The sequence below is a fragment of the Felis catus genome, chromosome B3 (genome assembly GCF_018350175.1).
Source record: "Felis catus isolate Fca126 chromosome B3, F.catus_Fca126_mat1.0, whole genome shotgun sequence".
NCBI classification, from domain to species: Eukaryota; Metazoa; Chordata; class Mammalia; order Carnivora; family Felidae; genus Felis; species Felis catus.
Window position 1 is genome coordinate 81,134,443 of NC_058373.1, and position 24,178 is coordinate 81,158,620.

At 37.1% G+C, this 24,178-nt stretch overlaps 1 protein-coding gene and 1 long non-coding RNA gene across 2 annotated transcripts in view; one reads left to right on the top strand and one right to left on the bottom strand.

The window, feature by feature from the left end:
• Positions 1-16,452: 16,452 nt before the first annotated feature.
• Positions 16,453-23,947, bottom strand: LOC109500798. The gene is made up of 2 exons (XR_002158544.3): positions 23,599-23,947; positions 16,453-16,780 (listed from the first exon to the last, which is right to left on the bottom strand). It is a non-coding gene; the product is annotated as an uncharacterized LOC109500798 (long non-coding RNA).
• Positions 23,861-24,178, top strand: part of NUBPL (nucleotide binding protein like) — a 222,123-nt gene continuing 221,805 nt past the window's right edge. The window contains exon 1 of the mRNA XM_003987533.6: positions 23,861-24,029. Coding sequence (XP_003987582.3) covers positions 23,922-24,029 — 108 coding nt within the window. The 5' untranslated portion in view covers positions 23,861-23,921. The remainder of the gene's footprint in view (positions 24,030-24,178) is intronic.

Consider the following 24,178-nt stretch of genomic DNA (forward strand, 5'->3'; position numbering starts at 1 on the left):
TCTTTTCCCTACTTTTTCATATATTTACTCATTTTAAGAAGTGTACATTATTGTATCTGAGTGCTTATTTCATTTCTCCTGTTTGAAAACAAAGAAAGTATTGATTTTGTTGCTCTGTCTGTACCATATAGTCAGTCATTGTTATCCTGTCTTCTGGCTTCAAACCCTAGCACTCAGGGGGTGAAATCACCCTCTTAGAGATGACCAGTGACTTCTTATCTCCAGATCCAATAACTCACTAGTGTCTACTGCTGGTCCTTCCCTGCATTCTTCTTTGCTTTCTGTGGCATATCTGCTGGCATATCTGTGGCAAGTATCAAACTGTTTTTTCTACTTCCCAAACCATTCCTGTTTCCTTTGCTGGCCCCATTTCTTCTTGTTTGTCCCCAAGGTGTAGACATATTTCATTATTGTGTTCTTAGCTCTCTTTTCTTGCCTATACGTGCTTATGAATTCACTTGATTTCTTTCTGCATATATTCCCTGTAGTCAGTAGATGTTATCATGATTAGGCTACCCATACCCCCTCAGGATCCATGGGCTCATGTCCATGGGCTACCATGGGGTAGCAAGAAAGATAGAACCTGGCTTGCAAAATCTTAGAAAACTATCATTTTCATGATGAGTCCTGGGATTATAGAGGTCACGGATGTGATGTAATATCTAAGACAGATTCACAGGAATTAACTTTGACAATGGTTTATACTTCCTACCTCAATAAACTGCAAACCCCATGAGGAACTGCCTGTTGTATCCCTAGCATTTAGCAAAGTGCCTTGTCCCATATTAAGTGCTAAAAAAAAGTAAAGACTGGCACATCTTCAACATCAACACATTTTCAGCTACTTCTCAGTTCTGCTTCTCTTATACCACACTAAGTTTCGTGCCAAAATGAGTAGGGGGGTGGGTGAGAAGAACTTCATTGTGGATGAAGATGTTTGTTCTGAGTGGTTTTTTGAGTTCTCTCAGGATATGACATATAGCATCCAGTCATGAGCCCTGGAAAAGTTCCTAGATGGCTGCAGATACTTTAGAGATGAAGCTATTGGTATCTTAATTTTCATCAAACCTTAAAATTCCATAAGTCATAACAATACTATTTAACTATAGGTCAGTTCCAAAAGAACTATACATTGTTGTAAGTAAAAAGGAATGCAAGGAAGGGTCTGTAAGGGGCCTAGAAGAAAAGGAATGAATGGGTAAAACTTTGATATCACGTTTTTTCCTCTGTCTGGGAAGACAGTTGACCTGGAAGAAGCATTACTGTCCCTTGGCAAAATTCTTTGTAGCTTAAGGAATGCATGAAGCAATCACAACCATTGACATTGTTCAGTTCATTCTCCTAGCTCTGGTTCTGTGATAAGCAAGAAGGAGTCAGATATTCTACCTAACTACATAGACTTTTCTACAGGTATTAACTAAATAAGGTGAGCTCTCCCACTAAATTGGTAGTTTATGTTTTTAATTTTAAAATTAAAATTCTGACTTTACATCAGCATGTAGTTTTAGCATGAGTTAGTTGTCTCAAACCCAATCATTTCTAGATACACTGACAAAATAGAGTTACTTTGACTTGAAAAACTGGAGGTCATACTGGGCAATTTTAGTGGCTACATCAAGTACATAGCACCCTGTGAACAGTAATCTGACCGCTTAGACAACATGTCTGGCTCTCTTGTTTTTGACTCTGAAATCTCTATTTTGTACCACTAGCTCTAACTTATCTTGAGTTCCAGTCATCTGGACACCTCCATCTGGATATCTCAGGTCCATCTCAGACTAATTTCTAAATGCAAATTAATCATCTCAAACTCTTAGTCCCACATTCCTGCTTTGGATTTCTTCATAGGACATCTAGCCTTCATAGCACTTATTTGTTTTATCTATCGTCCTCTTCCTCCACCAGAATATAAACTCTACGAAGGCAGAAATTTTTGTATGTTTTGTTAACTGTTGTATTCCCACTACCTACAAAAGGGTTAGGCGTGAGGTGAGTATTAAGTGGATATTTGTTGAGTGAATCTTTATACCAGACTTGCTCCTTCCCTGGACTAATGCCCTTACTAGTGTTCATAGCACTATAGTTTTCTAGTTTATTCAGACTCAAATCCTTATAGTCATTCTTGACTCTTCCCTATTCTCCTCCTATATCTATCTATCTATCTATCTATCTATTCATTTATTTATTTAATGTTTATTTATTTTTGAGAGAGAGAGAGAGCACAAGTGGGGGAGGGTCAGAGAGCGAGGGAGACACAGAATCTGAAGCAGGCTTCAGGCTCTGAGCTGTCGTCACAGAGCCTGATGAGGGGCTTGAGCCCACAAGCCCTAAGATCATGACCTGAGCTGAAGTCAGATGCTTAACCGACTGAGCCACCCAGGTGCCCCTCCTATATCTATTTAGTAAACAAGTCCTTTCAATGTTGTTTACAAATCTATTTTAGCTTAATGTCATATTTTCCATTCTCCTTGTCACCATTAGTATAAGTTAGATGCTTGAAAACTGTAACTGGGACTATGAAATAGAAATTTATTAAGTCTCATGTTCTCTAGGTTTTTGTTACCCTAATTGATCTTAAATATCACTGCCAGATCAATCTTACTTGGAGCTCAGCTCTCATTATGTCACTCCCTTACTTGAGACTTGACACTGTTTAAATACAGAATCCTCATTCTGGCATTTGAAACTGCCACAATATGACCCCAATCTGTCGCTTCAGTTTTATCTCCTACTTTTCCTTTACAGATTCTTTATGGTACAAACTGGGCTACTTGTTCTTTGAATACTCTTTGAACTTTCCTACCTCTGTACTTTTCTCATGCCATTACCTACTTCAGGAATATTCACTACCAGCTGTTTCTTGTGTTATTTGCTTTTGTAAAGGTAAATAATATCCATATACTACAATCTTTTGAGTCATAAGTTTTAAAAATTGACTTATTGTGATAGATGAGGGTTTAGCTCTTCTACACTATCAAACTTCACCTCTGTGCCAGGTGTCTCTTGTCTGTCCCTCTAGTTCCACCGTTCACCTCTCTCCCAGGAGTCTCACCTGTGTGAACCACATATATGGCTGCCATACTCTATGGCTTTCTGTTGAGTTTGGTTAATGGGAAACAGGAGGTCTGAAGAAGGGAAAAGAAAAAGGCAAGAGTATTTATTACCCAACTCCCTCCCAGTGTCTCTCAAACAAAGGTCATTGTTCTTTTTCAAGTGGTCTCTCCTCACAACATTCTTCCTTTGGGTTTTAGTAACTGCTCCCTCCCTTCCTCTTTTGGGACTAGGGAGTCTAACCCTGTGAATTCTTTACGTTCTTCCCATACCTTTCTGAATAATTCCTTTGTAAAGATATTCTTCTGACTTATCCCAATTTGATTTTCTTCCTGTTAGGATCTGACTGACAGGTATACACTCCTTCCATCCTCCCAATTCAGTTAAATTAAAATTTTTGATTAAGTCAGAACTTACTGTTTATAATATTATGACATTACAAACATTAGTATTCTCTAAGTATATTTTCTTCCTGGCATAGCCTTTTATTTTTCTACAAGTTGGTTATTGTCTCATTATCTCATTTTCTATGTCATTTTTGCTAATACCTCCTGGGAAGACATTCTATACCTCCTGAATACCTCCTGAATCAGACATTCTATAAATTCTATCTGTTCATAGAAACTTTCCTCCTGGGCCTTACCATCTTTCTGTTCAATCATGTTTAGGAATTGTCTGGACCTGCTATCAGTATCTCCAAAATCCTATGAATTTCTCTTTCCTGGTTTATTCTTTTGCTTTCCTGAAGCATGTACCTCTAGTAGCTTCCCAAGAAATGATACATAGGAGGTAAACTTTAAGAGGCTTTGAATATCTAAAGAAGTCTTTGATAATTTGGGTATAAAATTCTTGGTTAAAAATGGCTTTTTAACCAAGGCATTGCTTTATTATCTTTTAATTTCTTGTGTTTCTGTTGAGAAGTAGTGTCATTGTAATTTCCTAACTTTTGAATGTGACTTTAAGAAGTGTTTAGGAGATGTGTCTTTGTTTTGGTCTTTTGATGTTTTGACTATGGTATACTCTTTCAGTCTGAAGATATGTGTCCTTCAGTCTTAACATTTTTCTTGCATTATTATAGAAGACATTCTTAGCTGACTGGTCAGTAAACATTCTCCCCACATTCCTTGCTAACAGAGTTCTGATTTTATTTAGGCAACAATGTGCCCATAATAGCTAAAGCCAGTCATGGTAATCCCATTCTTATTTGCCAGATACATACTTGTTTTTCCATTTTACCTTGTAACTAATGGTGGCCATGTAATGCTTTTCTGGTCAAGGAAATAAAATAAATCTGCTGGAGGGAGTGAGAGCTTCAGTAAATAGTTTTATTTTCTGATATGAATCAGATGCATGGGAAGAGGTCATTGTATTGTCTCTGTTTTCCTGCTTTGGATGTGATTATGAAAGGGCATGTTGTCATTTTAAAATTGTGATAGCCATCTTTTTTACTGAGAGGAAACAAACCTAAGGACCAAATGCCAAAATACTGAGATATGGGAGACTTGATTGAGTCAAAATACCAAACCTAGAACAGCCTTTCTCCAGACTTGTTGTTATATGAGATAAAAACTTTTATTTTTTAGCCACTTTTTTTTTGTCTTTTAAGTAGGCTTCACACCCAACATAGAGTCCATGCAGGTCTTGAACTCACAACCCTGAGATCAAGACCTGAGCTAAGATCAAGAGTCAGATGCTTAGTCAACTAAACCACCCAGGCACCCCACCTTAGCCACTTTTTGTTTGGTTATTTTGTTAGCTGACTTCTTTTTAACTTGAATTTTTAATTTTCTTTTCAATTTAAAATTTTTTCCTGTTTATTTATTTATTTATTTTGAGAGAGAGAGAGAGAGAGAGAGAGAGAGAGAGAGAGAGAGAGAGAGAGGATGTAAGTAGGGGAGGGGCAGAGTGAGAGAGGAGAGAGAAAATCCACACTGTCAATGCAGAGCCTGATATGGGGTTCAGTCTCACGAACCATGAGATCATGACCTGAGCCACAATCAAGAGTCAAAGGCTTAACTGACTGAGCTACCCAGTTGTTCCCAAATGACTTCTAACTAACGCATACGTCATTGATAAGTTTTCCCCCTTCAATTTCTCTATTCTCATTCTGGAACTCCTATTAGTTGGAGCTCCTGGATTAATTTTTTTACCCTTTTATCTCCCCTCTCTTTTTTTCCCCATCCTTTTTTTCAGTGTTCTAATTTTCCAGGAAATTTCCTCAATGTTAGCTTTCAACCATTCTACTGAATTGTGAACGTCAGCTATCAGTTTTTTAATTTCCACGACTTCTCTGATAGAAGAAATATATCTTGTTTGTTTTCATGGATGTAGCATTCTCTTGTAAATCTGAGACTGTTAATTATTGTTTTGAAAAGTTTTCTTCTGCTAGCTGCATTGTTTCTTCTGAGTTACTGTTTTCTGTTTGTTGTCTTTTAGGTTGGAGGCTTTCCTCAATTATAGGGTAATATTAGGTTGCCTTTTTATATTTGCAAAAGGTCCTAAAAAGGTGATTGGAAGTTTTATGCATGTGAGTGGACTTCTTTGTAGGGTGACTGGGCACCAAATATGTTTTTTTTTTTTTTGAAGATATCCTAAAATAGAAGTATTTGTAAATATTTTCCTTTAGGATTTTAATTTCTTCAAAGAAGAATCATCAAAAAGGTATGCATACTGGCAATCATTGTAGGAGGGGAGGTGGTGATGGTGATGCTGATATTGGTGCTGGTGAAAGTGATGGTGGGCCCCACAATTCACTACCTAGACTTTCACTTAATCCTTCTCAGTGATGTGCTGGTAAATATTAGCAACCAGCTCTCTGAAAGAAAAAAGAAAGAAAGAAAGAAAAAGAAAGCCGTGATTTGTAGCACTTGCCAATGTTTGAAGTATAAATGTTCTTACTACATCTAATTTCAAGCTACTAACATGATATCACTAAGACTTGGGAAGATATGCACAGTAGCTCAGCATTATATAGTATTTCTACTGTACAGATATAATAGATGTAAATAACTTTGAGAGAATAAATTTTAGTAAAATATAGTAAAAAATAATTAGGAAGTTATGAGCTTTGAGTGGCTATTATGTCCACCTGATACAATTTAGTTTTTTGTCAGCTTATATAACTTAATGTTAAAAATGACTGTGTTTAACAATTGGCTTGCAAAATTCCTGAATATTTAGCAATCAGTTCTAGTGAGCTGATACAAACTAGCTCTGGAGCATCACTGCTGTTTCCAGTCCTAGGCCCACTTCACTGTGTCTGTTTTTTCTAACTCTCTAGTTTTGATTTTTCTGCTGAACGAATAGTTCTGGTATCCTGCAAGGGGGTGGGGGAGGATAAAGAGTGATGGCCTAATTGCATGAGTTGTGAGTAAGTTAACCTAGGGATCTTCAGCTTGCTGTATAAGCTTTCAACGAATCCTAATATATTCAGCACCATACATAACTCTTGCCTTTTGAGATACCTGGTGCCACAAAGCCCTGAGCTCCCTTTGGCTTTTGCCAGCCAAATGAGCTTCTCTACTAGTGCTTGTGAGCAGATGTTCTGCTTTCCTGGGTCAGTTGCTACTGTTCCTTCTGCTTCCCATCTTCTAAGAAGATGTTGACATAACTTGTTATTATCTTCGCTCCCATTTTCTTTGTTCTTGTGGGTTTACAACTTTATATTTACTTCCCCCTTTTTTTGTGGGAGCAGATAAATAAGTGTGTTCAATTAGTTTTTTTTAAGTTTATGTTTGAGAGAGAGAGAGAGAGAGAGAGAGAGAGAGAGAGAGGAGAGGGGTAGAGAGAGAGAGGGAAAGAGAGAATCCCAAACAGGCCCTGCACTGTCTGTGCAGAGCCCAGTAATGGGGCTCAATCTCATGAATGGTGAAGTCATGACCTGAGCGGAAACCAAGAGTCAGATCCTTAACCAACTGAGCCACCCAAGTGCCCCTAGGTTGTTTTAATTGGAAGGAGAACTCAATAAATATTACATTTAAAATTTGCTGAATTGACTTAAGATTCTGTGGTAGCAACTAAACTTTGTCAATTAATAGGACCTCACTAACTGATGATTTAATGTATTATTGTATTCCAGGCCATAAGATATCCACTTTGATTTTTCTTCTACATTATTTTTTAAAAATAAATTTTATTACCATTATTATTTTTAAAGTTTATTTATTTATTTTTGAGAGAGAGAGAGGGAGAGAGAGAGAGTGAGTGAGCAGGGGAAGGGCAGAGAGAGAGGGAGACAGAGAATCTGAAGCAGGCTCTGTGCTGTCAGTGCACAGCCCAACTGCAGGGCTTCAACCCACAATAGTGAGATCATGACCTGAGACGAAGTCAGATGCTCAGCTAACTGAGCCATTCAGGTGCCCCTAAAATAAATTTTAAATTTTAGAATAGTTTTAGATTTATAGAAAAGTTGTGCAGAGTATTTTCATATTCTTTACCCCCACTTTTCCTTATTACAAATATCTCACCTTTGTACATTATTTTTCATAAATAACCAATATTGATATATTATTTTTAAAATACATACTTTAGGCAGGATTCCTAAGGTTTTACCTAATATCCTTTTTCTGTTCCAGGATCCTATCCAGGATACCACATTACATTTAATCATTATGTCTTCTGAGCCTCCTCTTGGCTGTGACAGTTTCTCATACTTTCCTTGTTTTTGATGACCTTGACAATTTTAAGGAGTACTAATTAGCTATTTTATAGAATGTCCCTCAACTGGAATTTCTGTGAAGTTCTTTTCACCATTAGATTATCTTTCTTGGTAGGAGGACCATGGAAAGAGTGCCATTTTTATCACATCATATCAAGAGTACTACATTATTGCAATACAGTTCTGATGCTAACTACCTGGAGTTAGCATAGACTCCAGATTAAGGGCACAATTCCAAGCAAGAATGGCTCACATAATTCAGGAAAGAGCTATACTTACAATTACAGCTTTGTTATAAAGGACACAAAACACAGAGCTTTTATACCCTTTCCCCATGGAATCAGGGCGTGTCATTCTCCTGGCACAGCATGTGCTCACCAATCAGGAAGCCTGCCTGGGCTTTGGTGTTCAGACTTTATACTGGGGTTTTATTACTTAGGCACAGTTGATTGACTCATTAGCTATGTGATTGAACTCAATCTCCAGTACACCTCCCCTCCATGGAGGAGGTTGGGCTGGGCTGATAACACCTGGTCCAAAGCTCCAACTCTCTAATCACATGGTTGGTCTCTCTCTGGTCTCTCCCTAAATACTTCTGTCTTAAGTCCTGAGCATAAACTCAGGTGTGGTCCCAAGGGTTTAAAGATGAAAAAGATACTAGTACTTGGGAAATCCCAAGGATTTAAGAGTTTCCCTCTCAGGTACCAAAGATGAAAGCCATTCAATTTTTTTATTTCACAATAGTTATATATTATCGACATGACTTATTACATTTATTTTTCATTTCATCACCTGGCTGGGGTAGTGTTTGTCAGGTTACTTTACTGTAAATCTTCTTTCTCTCTATGCTTTTCATAGTGTACTCTGTGGAAGAAAGTCACTATGTACACTTAAGGTATGGGGAGTTATGCTCAACCTCTTTGAGAGGGAAGTATCTACATTAAATTATTTGGAATTCTTTGACAAGGGAGATTCATCTCTTTCCCCACATTTATTTATTTATTCATGATTTACATCAGTCTGACTTTATACATATTTTATACTTTCAATTATAATCTAACAGTACTTTATTTATTTTAGTGCTCAAGTTTTTTCAGCTCTGGCCATAGGGAGCTCTTTCAGATGGATCCTGTATCCCTTTGACATACTCCCATTACTATGTTATTTTTGGTGTTTTTTTGTTTTGTTTTGTTTTGTTTTGTTTTGTTTTGTTTTGTTTTGTTTTCTTTAAGAAGCACTTCCTTACAATCTGGCACAACAATATGCTCCAAGCTCATCTAGTATATTTCCTGCATCAGTCCTAGCATTGGCCATTTCTCCAAGGATTACTGGTTCCTTTTTATTGGGGAATGGTGTTACCTACATACTTTTAAACCATTTTCTTTTCTCCAGAGTCCGTATTTTAACTTTATTTTTGGAAATAATATTACTAGCCAGTGCTCACTCCCATTTTGATTTGTATGAGATTACAAAGATCTGGAAACTCTAAATCAGAGCCTGGTCTTTCTCTTGCACAGGAGATAAAAGCAGAGCTTTAGGTAAAAATTGCAGCTGTAAGGGCGCCAAGTGTTTCCTTTTTGATAACACTCAGAATCCCTGAGGGGTGGAATTATCTCATATGAGATAGAGAAGTGAAGCTCAGGGAACTGTAGGATGAAGCTATGGAAAAGAGCTGGAGAAAACCTGATTTTGACTTCATGATTTTTTGTCTCAATTTATATTTTGGAAATGGAGTACTGGAATTCTATCTCTGGAAGGCCTGGGTATCTTTTTTCTCACCAACATTTTCTTAGGAAAAATTCAAACATATAACAAAGTTGAAAGAATTTTAAAGTGAAATAATTTTATAGTGCAGTCTATTCATACTACCTAGATTTTACTGTTAACCTCTACTTGCTCTACCACATATCTGTCTATCTATTCATCCTTTTTTCAATCCATCGTTCTTGATGCATTTTAAAGTAAACTGCAGGCATCAGTATACTTCTCCCTAAATACTTCAGTGTGTGTGTATCAATAACTAAATGGTGTAAATCTTATGTGTATATTTGCTGAGTTTTGACACATATGCATGGATAAATGCAAATCACCATGACCATGTGGAATATGATCATCACTCCAGAAAGTTCCCCATGCCCCTTTCCAAATAATCCCTGCCCTTACCTCCTCCAGAGACCATGACTGGTCTAATTTTTTTCTCCACCATGGATTAGTTTTGTCTGTTCTAGAATTTCATATAAATAATATCATCCGTTTTACGTTTCTTTCACTAGCATAATGTTTTTGAGATTTATTTATGTTGTTGCACATTTGTTCCTTTTCTTTGACTTTTATTTATAAATACACAAAATTTTAATTTTATTCTTCTATTTCCAATTTGAGGCTATTATGAATAAAGCTGTTGTGAACACTTGCATTCTAGTCTTGGTGGGACATGTTTTCCTTTCTCTTGGGTAAATGCCCAGGAGTAGAATTGCTAGCCATGTGGTAGGTATATATTTAAGTTTTATAATGCCAGACTATTTTTTCAAAGTGGTTATACTATTTAAAATCTCTACCAGTAACATAAGGAAGTTCCAGTCACCACACAGCCTTGTCAGTGTTTGGTTTTATCATTCCTTTAAATTCTAGACATTCTAGTGGATATGTACTGACAGATGTATCATTGTGATTTTAATTCACACTTTCCTATTGATTAATGATGTTCAGCACTTTGCTCATGTACTTATTGGCTTATTGTACTTCTATGAAACATCCTTTTTTTTTTTTGAAGTTTATTTATTTTGAGAGAGAGAGAGAGAGAGTGAGAGACCACACCTGCACATGCAAATGAACAGGGGAGGGGCAGAGACAGAAGGGGAGAGAGGGAGAATCCCAAGAATGTTCTGCCCTGTCAGCGCAGGGCCCAATGCAGGGCTTGAACTCACAAACCATGAGATCACGACCTAAGACAAATGAAGAGCCGTACGCTTAACTGACTGAGACACCCAGGCGCCCTGAAACACCTTTTCAAAACTTTTTTTTAAAAAAACCTTTTGTGTATTTTTTATTGGATTATTTATTGTGAGTTGTGGTATTTCTTTATATTCAGTACTTCATAGTGCTGTCCAGTGGAATTTTCTGCATGATCCTATATGTTTATTGTAAAATGTGCACTAGCCACATTTTAAATGAGGAAGTATATTTAAAATTTTTAAAATGTTTATTAAAGTAATTAAAACATTTTTTAAAAATGTTTATTTATTTTTGAGAGAGAGAGAGATAGAGACAGAGAGCAGGGGAGGGGCAGAGAGAGAGGGAGGCACAAAACTTGAAATAGGCTTCAGCCTCTGAGCTATCAGCACAGAGCCCTACGTGGGGCTTGAACCCACAAACCATGAGATCATGTCCTGAGCTGAAATCAAGAGTCAGATGCTTAACTGACTGAGCCCCCACATTGTTTTATATAGTAAAATTTTTATGACTTTTAATAAATATTCATTTTTTTGTCCCTGTTATCAGTTTAGGTACTTTTTAAAAAAATGTTTATTTAGTTTTGAGAGAGAAAGAGAGACAGAGCATGAGCAGGGAAGGGGCAGAGAGAGAGGGAGACACAGAATCTGAAGCAGGCTCCAGGCTCCGAACTGTCAGCACAGAGCCCGACGTGGGGCTCGAACTCACAAACTGCGAGATCATGGTCTGAGCCGATGTCGGACTTCTAATGGACTGAACCACCCAAGCGCCCCAATCATTGTTTAGATATTTAGAATTTGTATATTACTTTTGTTAGATCTTGATGGTTTCTACAACTTATATAGATCTGAACCTGACAATTACATTTTGTCTTTAATTAATGTGTTTTTCCAATTAAATAGTGTCTCCTTGAACTTCAGAAAGAGGCCATCTTTATGTGGAATACAGACCTGGATAGTGTGGTCACACTATGTTTCAAGTCCTTTGAAGATTCCAATTATGATGTGTGGATTTCAGTTTCAAAGCTTCTAGGCACAGTGTTGGCTAAAGGTGTAATTTCTAAATATCCAGGAACAGGTAAATTTATTTAATTTATATATAATTATTTTCAAAATGTCTTGTAATTTTTTCCCAGTTGGTTTAAACAAACATAATGTAGTATTACTACTACCCATTATTAATTTTGAAAAGCAGTAGGATATCTTATAAATCAATTTTGGTTTGTAAACATTGCTATAGGTCCCAAGATTTCATTTTCAAACAATTCAGTAAAAATTTGAGGGAAAAAAATAAACTCTTGAAGAAATGTACTTTATTCAGTCATTGTCTTTCTTTACATTATGGCCTTTGCTTTTTTTTTTTTTTAAAGTAAATTGTGAAATGTTCTTCTATTCTCATCATTAAAAAATTTTTTTTAATGTTTATTTATTTTTGAGGGAGAGAGAGAGACAGAGTATGAATGGGCAGAGAGAGAAAGAGAGAGGGGGAAACATAGAATCCAAAGAGGGCTCCAAACTCTGAAATGTCAGCACAGAGCCTCACATGGGGCTCAAACTCACGGACCGCGAGATCATGACCTGAGCCGAAGTCTGACACTTAACTGACTGAGCCCCTCTTATCCTTAAAAAAAAAAAAAAAAAGTTTATTTATCTATTATTTTGAGAGAGAGCATGAGCAGGGGAGGGCCAAAGACAGAGGGACAGAGAGAATCCCAAGCAGGCTCCGAGCTGTCAGTGCAGAGACCAATGCGGGGCTTGATCTCACGAACCATGATAAATCAAGAGTCATATGCTTAACTGAACCACCCAGGTGCCCCTCAATTTTTTCTTTAATGGCTACTGTATTCACTGACCCATCTAAGAAACTTTTGATTATTTCTAAGTCAGTGGGTTTATGATCCATCTTGATGGTGTAGAGTGAGAATCAGGGTTATTTGAATAACGCTGTTCAAAAGACTTTCTTTTCCTGACTGGATGCTTTTGCACCTTTTTGAAGAAGAAAACAACTGTGTAAGTATGGATCATTTCTGTCCTCTCTATTCTCTTGCATTAATCTATTTGTGGAGCCTCAGGCCATTACAACACTGTTTTGATTACTATAGTTTTATTATAAGTCTTAAAGTCAGGAGTGTGAGTCCTCTGATTTTGTTCTTTTTCAAGATTGTTTTGAGCATTTTAGTCTTTTGAATTTCCATATACATTTCAGAGTCAGCTTGTTAATTGTTGGGATTATGACTGGGACTTTGATGACTTACATATGATGAAAGAAACATTTGATATTTTGGTATTTTGAAAATGGATATTTATATAGGTTGATACATTTTAATAATTTGTCAAGAAGGAAAATAGGGTCTGATTGGTCTTCTTTGATATAGGCCAGAATAGAGCCTATAATAATCTGTTTCTTTCATTTTGTATTGTTTACTCAAAAGGATCATTGGACAGTAATTTCTTTGGCAGAATCTGGGGTTAAAGTTGCAGACTCTCTGGAGCATGAAAAGTAAAAAATCTAGGTCCCAAGAAACAGAGTAGAAACCATTTCCAAGATGAACTAGTGATTCTAAATGTGAAAAACCCCTATATAACTCTTTGATTTATGTCCTATTTAGGGAAGGCAATAAACTTTGTGCTTTTTCTGGTCTGCAGCATCTCTAAACTATCTTGCCTTGATTTTTCTCAAAATTATTTTAGGAAAAGTGAAGTTACGCAACCTTGTTCTCTTCAGTATGAGCTTGGAAAATAAATCTACAGATTGTTAGTTTAATCTCTTCATGTTGTATAATGAAGGAATATAAAGTTATATGATTTGTCCAAGATTATATAGCTCATTATTAGTAGAGTTCTGACAATATTCCATGCCCTCCAACCTCTTCTCCACTGGTTTCCACTGATGTGACTGATGTATTGCTGTGATAATAGCTAACTAGTCAGTAACTCCCAAACCCTTATTCTATGCGTGACACTAGGCTCTGTATAGTTGATATAAGTTACCATTATGATATAGTTCAAATACCACAGAGTCCTGTGTAAGAGAAGACATAATTAGAATAGTAAAAAGCAGTATGTAGTAATGCTCCAAATTGGATAGAATTTAGGATAAAGTTCTATGCATGTACATACAAGTAATATCATGCCTCATTTTATTTTATTTTATTTTTAAAAAAAAAAATTTTTTTTTCAACGTTTATTTATTTTTGGGACAGAGAGAGACAGAGCATGAACGGGGGAGGGGCAGAGAGAGAGGGAGACACAGAATCGGAAACAGGCTCCAGGCTCTGAGCCATCAGCCCAGAGCCTGACGCGGGGCTCGAACTCACGGACCGCGAGATCGTGACCTGGCTGAAGCCGGACGTTTAACCGACTGCACCACCCAGGCGCCCCTATCATGCCTCATTTTAAATAAACTCGTCTGTGTTATGTCAATAATGAACTGTAATTGTGTGCAGATTGTATAAGAGAGACCTGAAATAGGCTAGCTTTGCTAACTTACATGTATAAAATTAAAGCAATCAAATTGCACCTTAAATTCATGCTCTGTTAAACAGAATGTTAACAACTGTTAAGGAAGGTGAAGATTAATACTTGATGAAATTATCAGGGAAGCTTTATGGAAGAAGTAGGGTTTGAGAAAGAATTTCCAGGAATGATAAAATTATAAAGGGCAAAGGGATTATAAACTATTATAAATGGGACATGAACGATATTTTAATGAAAATTTGAATACCTTATAAATTAAAATGTGATTTCAATGCAGTTCAAGAGAAGGCCATTAAATATGTTTATGGGTCTCTGAAATAAATTACTTTTAACTAAAGCTAGTGAAGCCTAAATTTGTACGAGAAGCTTAGAGGTGGAAATGCCTACTGAATTAGGAGTCAAGTAGGTATCTAGATTGCTTCCTGCAGAAGTGGTGCTATTTTGCCCATGTGCTTCTCTTATGAGAGCTGGTCCCAATGAATTGGAATTTTTAAACAAAAAACAATATTCCTATAAACGTAATAAAAGACGTGTATTTCTATTTTGCTTTCAACAATTTTCCCTAAAACAAATTAACATCTCTGATACCTCATTTCTAGAACACATTTCTAGAATACAATACCCACTCACTTAGAAATGGGACTAATAATAACTTCTCTGCCAATCTCAAGGCAGTCGTGAAACCTGAACAGGATAATATGTGTGAAAATGCTTTGAAAATCTTTTGGATATAAGAGTCAGTAAATAATAATAATTGTAGTGATATGGCTCAATGGAGATCTATGAAGATATTTTTAGGGATAAATTCTGCAGAATTCTCTGCAGTATTAACCTGGCTTGTATACAAAGACTCTAATAGACATTATTATATTTTTCTTGGGGTGTAGATAACTATATGATATATGTGTAACATGATTAACTGAATGGTTCACATGTACTGAGTCAACTTTCATTAACAGGGCTGATTTACAACTTTGCAGTGAGCTGTTTTTCAGAGATCACTGGAAAATTCTTGCTTGTATTACTTTTTATTTATGTGTTAAGCACAAAAAAATTGCTTTTTATTTATTTATTTGTGTGTTTTACATGGTGATTTTATTTTTTCATTTTAAAAAATTTATTTTTAAAAATTTATATCCAAATTAGTTAGCATATAGTGCAACAATGATTTCAGGAATAGATTCCTTAGTGCCCCTTACCCATTTAGCCCATCCCCCCTCCCACAACCCCTCCAGCAACCCTCTGTTTGTTCTGCATATTTATGAGTCTCTTATGCTTTGTCCCCCTCCGTTTTTATATTATTTTTGTTTCCCTTCCCTTATGTTCATGTTTTGTCTCTTAAAGTCCTCATATGAGTAAAGTCATATATTTGTCTTTCTCTAATTTCACTTAGTATAATACCCTTCAGTTCCATCCACGTAGTTGCAAATGGCAAGATTTCATTCTTTTTGATTGCCGAGTAATACTCCATTGTATATAAATATATATATACCACATCTTCTTTATCCATTCATCCATCGATGGACATTTGGGCTCTTTCCATACTTTGGCTATTGTTGATAGTGCTGCTATAAACATTTGGGTGCACGCGTCCCTTCGAAACCACACACCTGTATCCCATGGATAAATACCTAGTAATGCAATTGCTGGGTCGTAGGGTAGTTCTATTTTTAGTTTTTTGAGGAACCTCCATACTGTTCTCCAGAGTGGCTGCACCAGCTTGCATTCCCACAAAAAATTGCTTTCTTTATATTTGTATCCAGATTATATTCTTTATATTTCTTTATGCTTATATCTAGACTAGTGCAATTATTTAAGAATGCTAATGTAGATCAAGAAGGAAGTTGCAGTTCTAATTTCTTACCTAACTGAAGAGAGACTATTTGATCATCTAGAGAAGAGGAAAAGAGTAGAACTGTAACACTAATTTTTCTTTTACTAGGAATCTAGTTCGATTGTTACTAAGAAAAATGGAACTTGATTTGTGAGACAAAGACACTCTTCAATTTACTGCCTCCATGTGTCTATTCTGTGTATCTCATATTAAAAGACTATGAGGTTTGATAATTAATATAACAAGCAATTATTAATCCTCAATAATAAAACTCTCAACATAGGTTCAAAATACACAAAGGATTAATTTCTTAACAAAATATGCATATTTTTATATGGCAAAAAAGAATTGCCATTATATGCCAATTATATCTCATAATTTAAAAAAATTGCCCATGAGAAATTATACTTTCACTATATTATTACTAAAATCTGGATTACTGAGTATTAGTTATCTATTGCTTCATAACAATTACCATAAACTTGGCAGCTTAAACAACACACATTTATTATCTCATAGTTTCTATGGCTCAGGAATCTGGGTACAAATTGACTGAGTCCTTTGCTTTATGATCTCTCACAAAGCTGCAATCGAGAGATCATCCAGGGCTGGGTTCTCATTTGAAAGTTCAACTGGGAAGGATCCACTTCCAATCTCATGTGGCTATTGGCAAAATTCAGTTCCTTGCAGGCTGTTGGACTGAGGGCATCAGTTCTTCACTGGCTGTCAGCTCTTCCTTGCCACATGGCCTTGTCAATACGCAGTTCATAACATGGCAGCTTGCTTTGCCAGAGCCAGCCAGGAGGTCTCCTAGAAAGCCAGAAGTTACAATTTTATGTATTGTAATCACAGAAGTGATGTTCTATCCCTGTTGTTATATTTTGTTGGTTAGAACTAATTTACAGGGCCTGGTCACACTTAAGGGAGGGAGATTATAAAAGGGTGTGAACACCAAGAGACAAGGATCATCTTGGACCATCTTAGAGTCTGTTGGGAGAAAAAGATTAATGTGACATATGACATAGGTTACAAAGAGAGAGATGCCTGTTAAGAGATTATTCTCAATTTTCTCTATAATCCAGAAGGAATTGGTGGGAATGGCTTAATAGAATTTCTGGTGAGCTATACAGCATCATGAAATAGTGAGGGTAAACTACTAAGCACATTATTTCTTCTTCCACTACTGTGCTCTTTGTTTAGTGCTTTCACCTATGATATGAGAGCCCTATATCAGACCCTTGAAAAGCGGCAAATAGTTGCACTTCAGAAAAACATTAGAGAAATATATAATTATATATACATTTCATCAGCAAACAGTGTACTGCATCAGCAAATGGTATTGATTTTGTTATAGTGGTAACTGGTATCTATTAAAAATGGCATTCTCAACAGTACCTTGCCAGCATATTCCCCCACATAAATAGATTTAGATAAATAAAACCATAATTCTTGCACATGACTAGAAATTCGCAAAAGAGATTCAATGTGGCATTAATATAATAAAGTCTTTGACTTGGAGTAATTGATAGAACTTCATCCAATAATCAAAAGAACTCTTTGTATTCCTAATCAACTCAAAATACCAGTTTTTAAACTACTTAGAATAATTATGCCCCAAATGAATGTTTTCTATGCAAAAACATTTGTATCTGTGTTTTAAAGACTAGCAAAGATTGGAAAAGCCTGAGATGGAGGAGATTAGTGATTATCACTTCAATAGTGTTTAGATTGTTGAATTATGGTTCCTAGATGGCCTCTAATAGGATTTAAATTAAGTTCATTAGCCTGAATCGTGGGTGGTTAGGAAAATCCTATTTTATTTAAGATGCAGCAGAAAATGGACCCAAATACTGCCTGTAAGGTTGGTTGGTATGAATTGGAGCATTTCAAGCAGCTTAAGAGCTGTGTGGAAGGCCGAAGACAAAGAGAAACTTCATATTTTGAAGTTTGCCAGTGTGTTCTGGATCAAATTGATATTATGACTCTTGATGATGGTATTTCCATGTTATTGCTCTAAATCAGAATGTAGATGTATTTTGAGAAATTAGAGTGATTTGGCAGGAGTACTTCACTTTTATAAATGGACTGAACAAATTTCGTGCCTGCAATATTTATAACATATCATGTATAATATCTGTATATATGGTTAATAAACCCTAAGTAGAAAAGGTTAATAAATGAATCGACAAGATTTGGTTATCAGAACATCAAGTAGACTAAGATATTATGTAAGCCACATGATTATAGAGGACATCCTCACATTTTAGCAGCAGTGTACCACAGACAAAAATCTATATTATCTCCTTTTCCCTGAAGAAAATAGAATTTCACATTAGCTGACGTGAAGGTTTGGTATCTTGATGGGGCTCTGCTTTGTCATTGTCCTTGGTATGTTCTCTAAAGTGCACAGGAAAATTCTCTTCTGAATACAGAATGAAGCAAGTTTTTGTCAAAGTCTTGTAGAGACTTAAGTCTTCTAATCTTTAGGATAGACTTGAAGGGTAGGAAGGACTTGGCTGAATGAACACAGGTTTAGTACATGGAGAAAATGAAATAAAAAAGCAAACGCATGGGAATACTAATGCCCTGGGTATAGCAAGTATTTGCCTGTGTGACAATACTTTTTCTAAATTCTGATTGTGTAGCTTCTATTTCAGGATAGGATCTTCTTTGAAGCTTTAAACAGTAAACAGAGAATATATTCAGCTATAACTTGAGCCCTGTGACCTTTGTCCAAGGATTCAGTTCAATCTCATAAATCAGAAATTCAAATGTCAAATCACCCATGATTTTTTCAGCTTTGAATATTGGCATTTAGAAACCCATCCTGTCTCATTCTAGAGGTGGATTTTTAGGCATTTGGAGCTCTATTCTCAGAAGCCTATCCAGTCTAAGAGTATACATACATTTGCTTTATGCAATTTTAAAAAATAAGAGTGGAGAGTTTCTTTGACAACACCTCAGTTTATGTGAGCTAAGGTACTGAAAGGCTAGCAAAGTCTTTGATATCTGGGAAAACTTCCTAGGCCAGGTTTCCTACAAAGAGACCGACTCATTGAGAAGCTATTTACATAAGCAGAAATACTTTATATTTCAGTGTGAAAATTTGTGTTAGATGTAGGTAAGAGACAGTTTCATGTTTCATCATAAGTATAGAGATTTGGAAGCAAATCATGCTGTGGGACAAAGTAGGATCAATTAATAGGGTTGTCATTTACATGTCCATTGATGGGGTGAGGTTTTCCTTTCAGTGAACACTTTGGGCAGGATAAAAGGTTCAGCTGGGGACAATAATCTTAAAAGAAGGCACTAGTTTCTAAGCTTTAGTTGGTATTGTCAACAGAGACAGGAAACTGTCCGTAACACCCTCTTCTTCCTTAGTGAGTTGAGCAAAGGAATGAAGCATGTTCTCAGCTGATAGTGTGGCTTACGGACAGGGGATGAAGCTGACTGCCTCTGTGTGGGAATCTGAATGTCCAGTGAGTCCATAGTCTCCTGAGGATCTTTTATTTGGGCGGGGGTGTGTGTGTAAAATCTAGCAGATATAAATACATGCTTTCTAGAAAATAATACGAAGTCTTACCCTATTTATAGTACACATTCAAAAGAATCCTTTTTTTTGAACAATATTTATTTATAAATTTCTCTTTGAGTGGTAGACACCAGGATTGTGCCTATGTAGTGTCCAGATGTCCACATGGTGACGTGAATTTAATCCTCAAGATTTTTATCTATTTATACCAGCATCAATTGAGATACCACATACTTAACCAAGCAGATTGTTACCAAGTCTTCCCTTATTCTTGACCTTAAGATCTCGTAAAGATCAGCTTTCCCTCAGCACCTCCTGTGGCTGCTTGTGGGAGGCAAACCCTATGAAGTTCTCTCAGACTGTCTGCCTTCACACAACATTCAACTGTTCTTATTCTGTGGGCCTGATACTACATTGAGTTCTAACTGGTAATGGGGGCATTGGTTCTATTGTTCTCACATCCCTTAAACTGATTTCAGGTTCTTATGCTCCCCTTCCTTACTGGGATTCAACAGGAGAGAGGTAGTCAGAGTATATCAGGTTCTGTCTTAGGAGCTACAATAGCCACTGATTATTCTAACTTCAAATAACAGAAATCCTAACCAACAGTAGTTAAAGCAATTATCTCACACAACAAGATGACTAGAGATGCATGTCAGGACTGGCATAGCAGCTTAACTATATAGCTAAGAATTCATCTTCTGACATATTTCTACTTAGTTACCTTAGCTGTTGGCTTTTGTCATTGTATCTGTCACCATTATGCTTCTTAGGTTTACAAGATGACTACCACACTCCAGGTGTCACGTCAATGGTCAAGTTGGGAAAAAGCAGTAGCACCAATTATGTTCTATTTTTTAAAAAGTAATTTCAATATTTACTTATTTATTTTGACAGGGAGAATGCAAGTAGGGGAGTGTCAGAGAGAGAGGGAGACAGAAAATCCCAAGGAGGCTCCTTGTTGTCAGCACAGAGCCTGACACGAGGCTCGAACTCAGGAGCCATGAGATCATGACCTGAGTCAAAATCAAGAGTTGGATGCTTAGGGGCACCTGGGTGGCACAGTCGGTTAAGCGTCCGGCTTCAGCCAGGTCACAATCTCGTGGTCCGTGAGTTCGAGCCCCGCGTCAGGCTCTGGGCTGATGGCTCAGAGCCTGGAGCCTGTTTCCGATTCTGTGTCTCCCTCTCTCTGCCCCTCCACCGTTCATGCTCTGTCTCTCTCTGTCCCAAAAATAAACGTTGAAAAAAAAAAATTAAAAAAAAAAAAAAGAGTTGGATGCTTAACCGACTGAGCCACCCAGGCTCCCCCAATTATGATCTATCTTGTCAGAAAAGCAAAAGCTTTTTCAGAAGGCAGAAAATTTCCCTTACATTACATTGTCCAGAAGTATGCCATACATGCCCAGAACTATGTCTAGAATTAGCAAGTGAGACTAGGAAAGTATTTGGATTTCTAACTTCTATAGTTCAATGTGGCAAAGGAATTGGGGGTTGAGGGAATGTTCTTGGGTTATCCAAACACCAATATCGGGCTTAAGAACTTGTGAATGTTTTAAGTTCTCACTTTTTTTCTATCTTGATTCCCCATAATCCCAGAAATTTTTATATAGTCTTTCTAAGACAGATATTGAGTTGGTTTATTCAATATCCATTTCCAATCATTTTCTCCATTACTGCCCTGTACTCTGTAGGTTAAAGATATGTAAACGCTTCATTTCTCAGCTTCTCTTGCTTTTACGGGTGGTCATGTTCTACGCAGTCTCGTGTGTATGTGACTTCTCTTCCCAAATTAAAAACAAAACAAAACAAAAAAACAAAGACTCATTAGAAAAAGCTTTTTATCTTTTCATTTCCCTCTTTTCCTGTGCGGAACATATCCTTGATGCCTGGAAGTGCAGCTACCATCTTGTGACTGTGAGGGGACAAAATAAGGGTAACGTGATGATGGAACAAAAAGAATGAATTTGGGACATTATAACATAGTGGAGTCACTACATCAGACCTGAAGAGACTATCTGTGAACTTTTCATATGAGACTAATATATCCCTACTTATTTAAGACAAGTAGAGTTTTCTGCTACTTGCAGCCAAATGTAATTCTAATTTATATAGGTGAGAAACCATGTGTTTATACCATGTAATTCTGCCAAATGTACTGCCTTTGCCAGAGCTGTCTCCATTCTCCTTAGAGGTCTCAATTTTCAAAATTCAAAAAGCAAAGAAACAATCTCTTTTCTCTAACATGTTTATGTCTCATAAAATGATGGCATATAGTTTATCAAAATGGGGAAGGGCTATATGAGGTACAAGGAATTGCAGGGGGGTCTTGATAAAAATTACAAATATACATGTTACCATAATTGTTAAGTACACAGAAACACACCCAAAGTAGGCCAAGGCAGAAAGAGAATTTATTGGATGGCTGTAAGTATATCTCATGGATCTATGAATAGGATGTGTGGCTGAACCTCATTATGGACTAGAACCAGGTACTGGAAAGCTATTATGAATCAGTGCAATTATTCTCCCTTCCCTCTGTGCACACATGATCTCTTATGGTCTGCTTTATTCTTCTCTCTTGGCATTGGCTTTTTCTCCTCCTCTGCGCACAAAGAAGAAATTAGTCACTTTGTTTACAAGTTATAAAAGCTGAACAGATAAAAATGGATAAATATCAACTGAGAAAACATATCACAAAATAAGAAAGTGATAAGCCAAATGGAGCAAAAATGTGAGATTGAGGGAGAAGAAGCAAGGAACTGATTTATTTTCAGAGTTTATTTAATTAAATGTATTTTGTTGGTAATATCTTACCTAATCCTTACAATAATTCTTTGAGATTGCTGTGTGACACTCGTATTAAAGATAAAGAAAAATATGGGAATGCAAGCTGGTGCAGCCACTCTGGAGAACAGTATGGAGGTTTCTCAAAAAACTAAAAATAGAACTACCCTAGACCCAGCAATTGCACTACTAGGTATTTATCCATGGGATACAGGTGTGTGGTTTCGAAGGGACGTATGCACCCAAATGTTTATAGCAGCACTATCAACAATAGCCAAAGTATGGAAAGAGCCCAAATGTCCATCGATGGATGAATGGATAAAGAAGATGGGATATATATATATCTATATATATCTATATCTATATATATCTATATCTATATCTATCTATCTATCTATCTATCTATCTATATACACACAATGGAGTACTACTCGGCAATCAAAAAGAATGAAATCTTGCCATTTGCAACTACGTGGATGGAACTAGAGGGTATTATGCTAAGTGAAATTAGTCAGAGAAAGACAAATATCATATGACTTCACTCATATGAGGACTTTAAGAGCCAAAACAGATGAATATAAGGGAAGGGAAACAAAAATAATATAAAAACAGGGAGGGAACAAAACAGAAAAGACTCATAAATATGGAGAACAAACAGGGTTGCTGGAGGGGTTGTGGGAGGGGGGATGGGCTAAATGGGTAAGGGGCACCAAGGAATCTACTCCTGAAGCCATTGTTGCACTATATGCTAACTAATTTGTATGTAAATTTAAAAAAAGAAAAAAATTAAAGGTCAAATTAGAAAAAAATAAACTGAATGATCATACAACAAATTCTCTACAGATAAGAAGCAAAAAAAAAAAAAGACATTAAAATTAACTTTAGAAAATATCATGAGAGTAAACCAACCTACACCCTAAAGGATCCTTTTGCTGGGTCTGGGTTTTTGTATCGGCTTTCTCACTTACGGCCATTTCCTTAGTTCCCATCAGTTTTGGATGTAAGAATTCTTCATTCCTCATACCAAAATAAATCCCACCTTCTCCCTCAAGCCTTGTCTCACTTCCTTCTTGAGCAAAACTTACTTCATTAGACCTGCTTTCTGATTTAGCTAAACTTTTCCAAGCCCAGCAAAGCACCACACTTCTGTTTAAAGGAATTGTCAGCAACACAGCAGGAAACATGAACACAGACTGTTACTGTATATCACGCAGGGGGAAGAAAGGTAAAGTTAACAGTGGCAATGTTTAAGTTACCATAGTCTGCGCAGTGAGAAAACCTGGAGTCATTTTCAAGTTTTACCATTTCCTACCTCTTTTCAGTCGGGTCAGGTCTCAGTCTGGTTTCTTACCCCTGAAGAGAGGCTACTGCTAGTAAAGAGTCTCCTATCTACCTACTCGAGAATTTCTGTGAGGACCAAATAGATGAGGTCTGTGAAGACATTCACAAACACTTGCTGTGAAATGTTTGTACCTGGCTACGAAATGTTCGTATTAACAAGCTGCGTTCTTGGGCTGAAGAAATTCAAAGGCGGCTAGTCGCTAGGGGGAGGAAGCCGAGCGTTACTACGTGACGTCATCACTCCACGCCGGCCGCGACGGTTTCCGGGCTGCGCTTAAAGCAGCGTTCTGCGCTATGGGGTCTTGGCAGCGTTTGCTCTTGTTTGGTGGGGTGTCGCTTCGGGGTGGCGGTGGGACCAGTGTCCCGCTTGGGCGAAGCCAAGTGTTGGTTTGTCGGCGCCAGGTCCGTGATGCTGCAGGACAGGGGGAAGCGGGAGGGACGGAGATGCTAGGGCGGCAGGGCCGCAGGTGCCCTGGCATAGCCTCTTGCCGACGACCCTCCTCAGACCTTAACGGGGCCCCCACTGACTCGGTGACAGACTGAGACCTCAG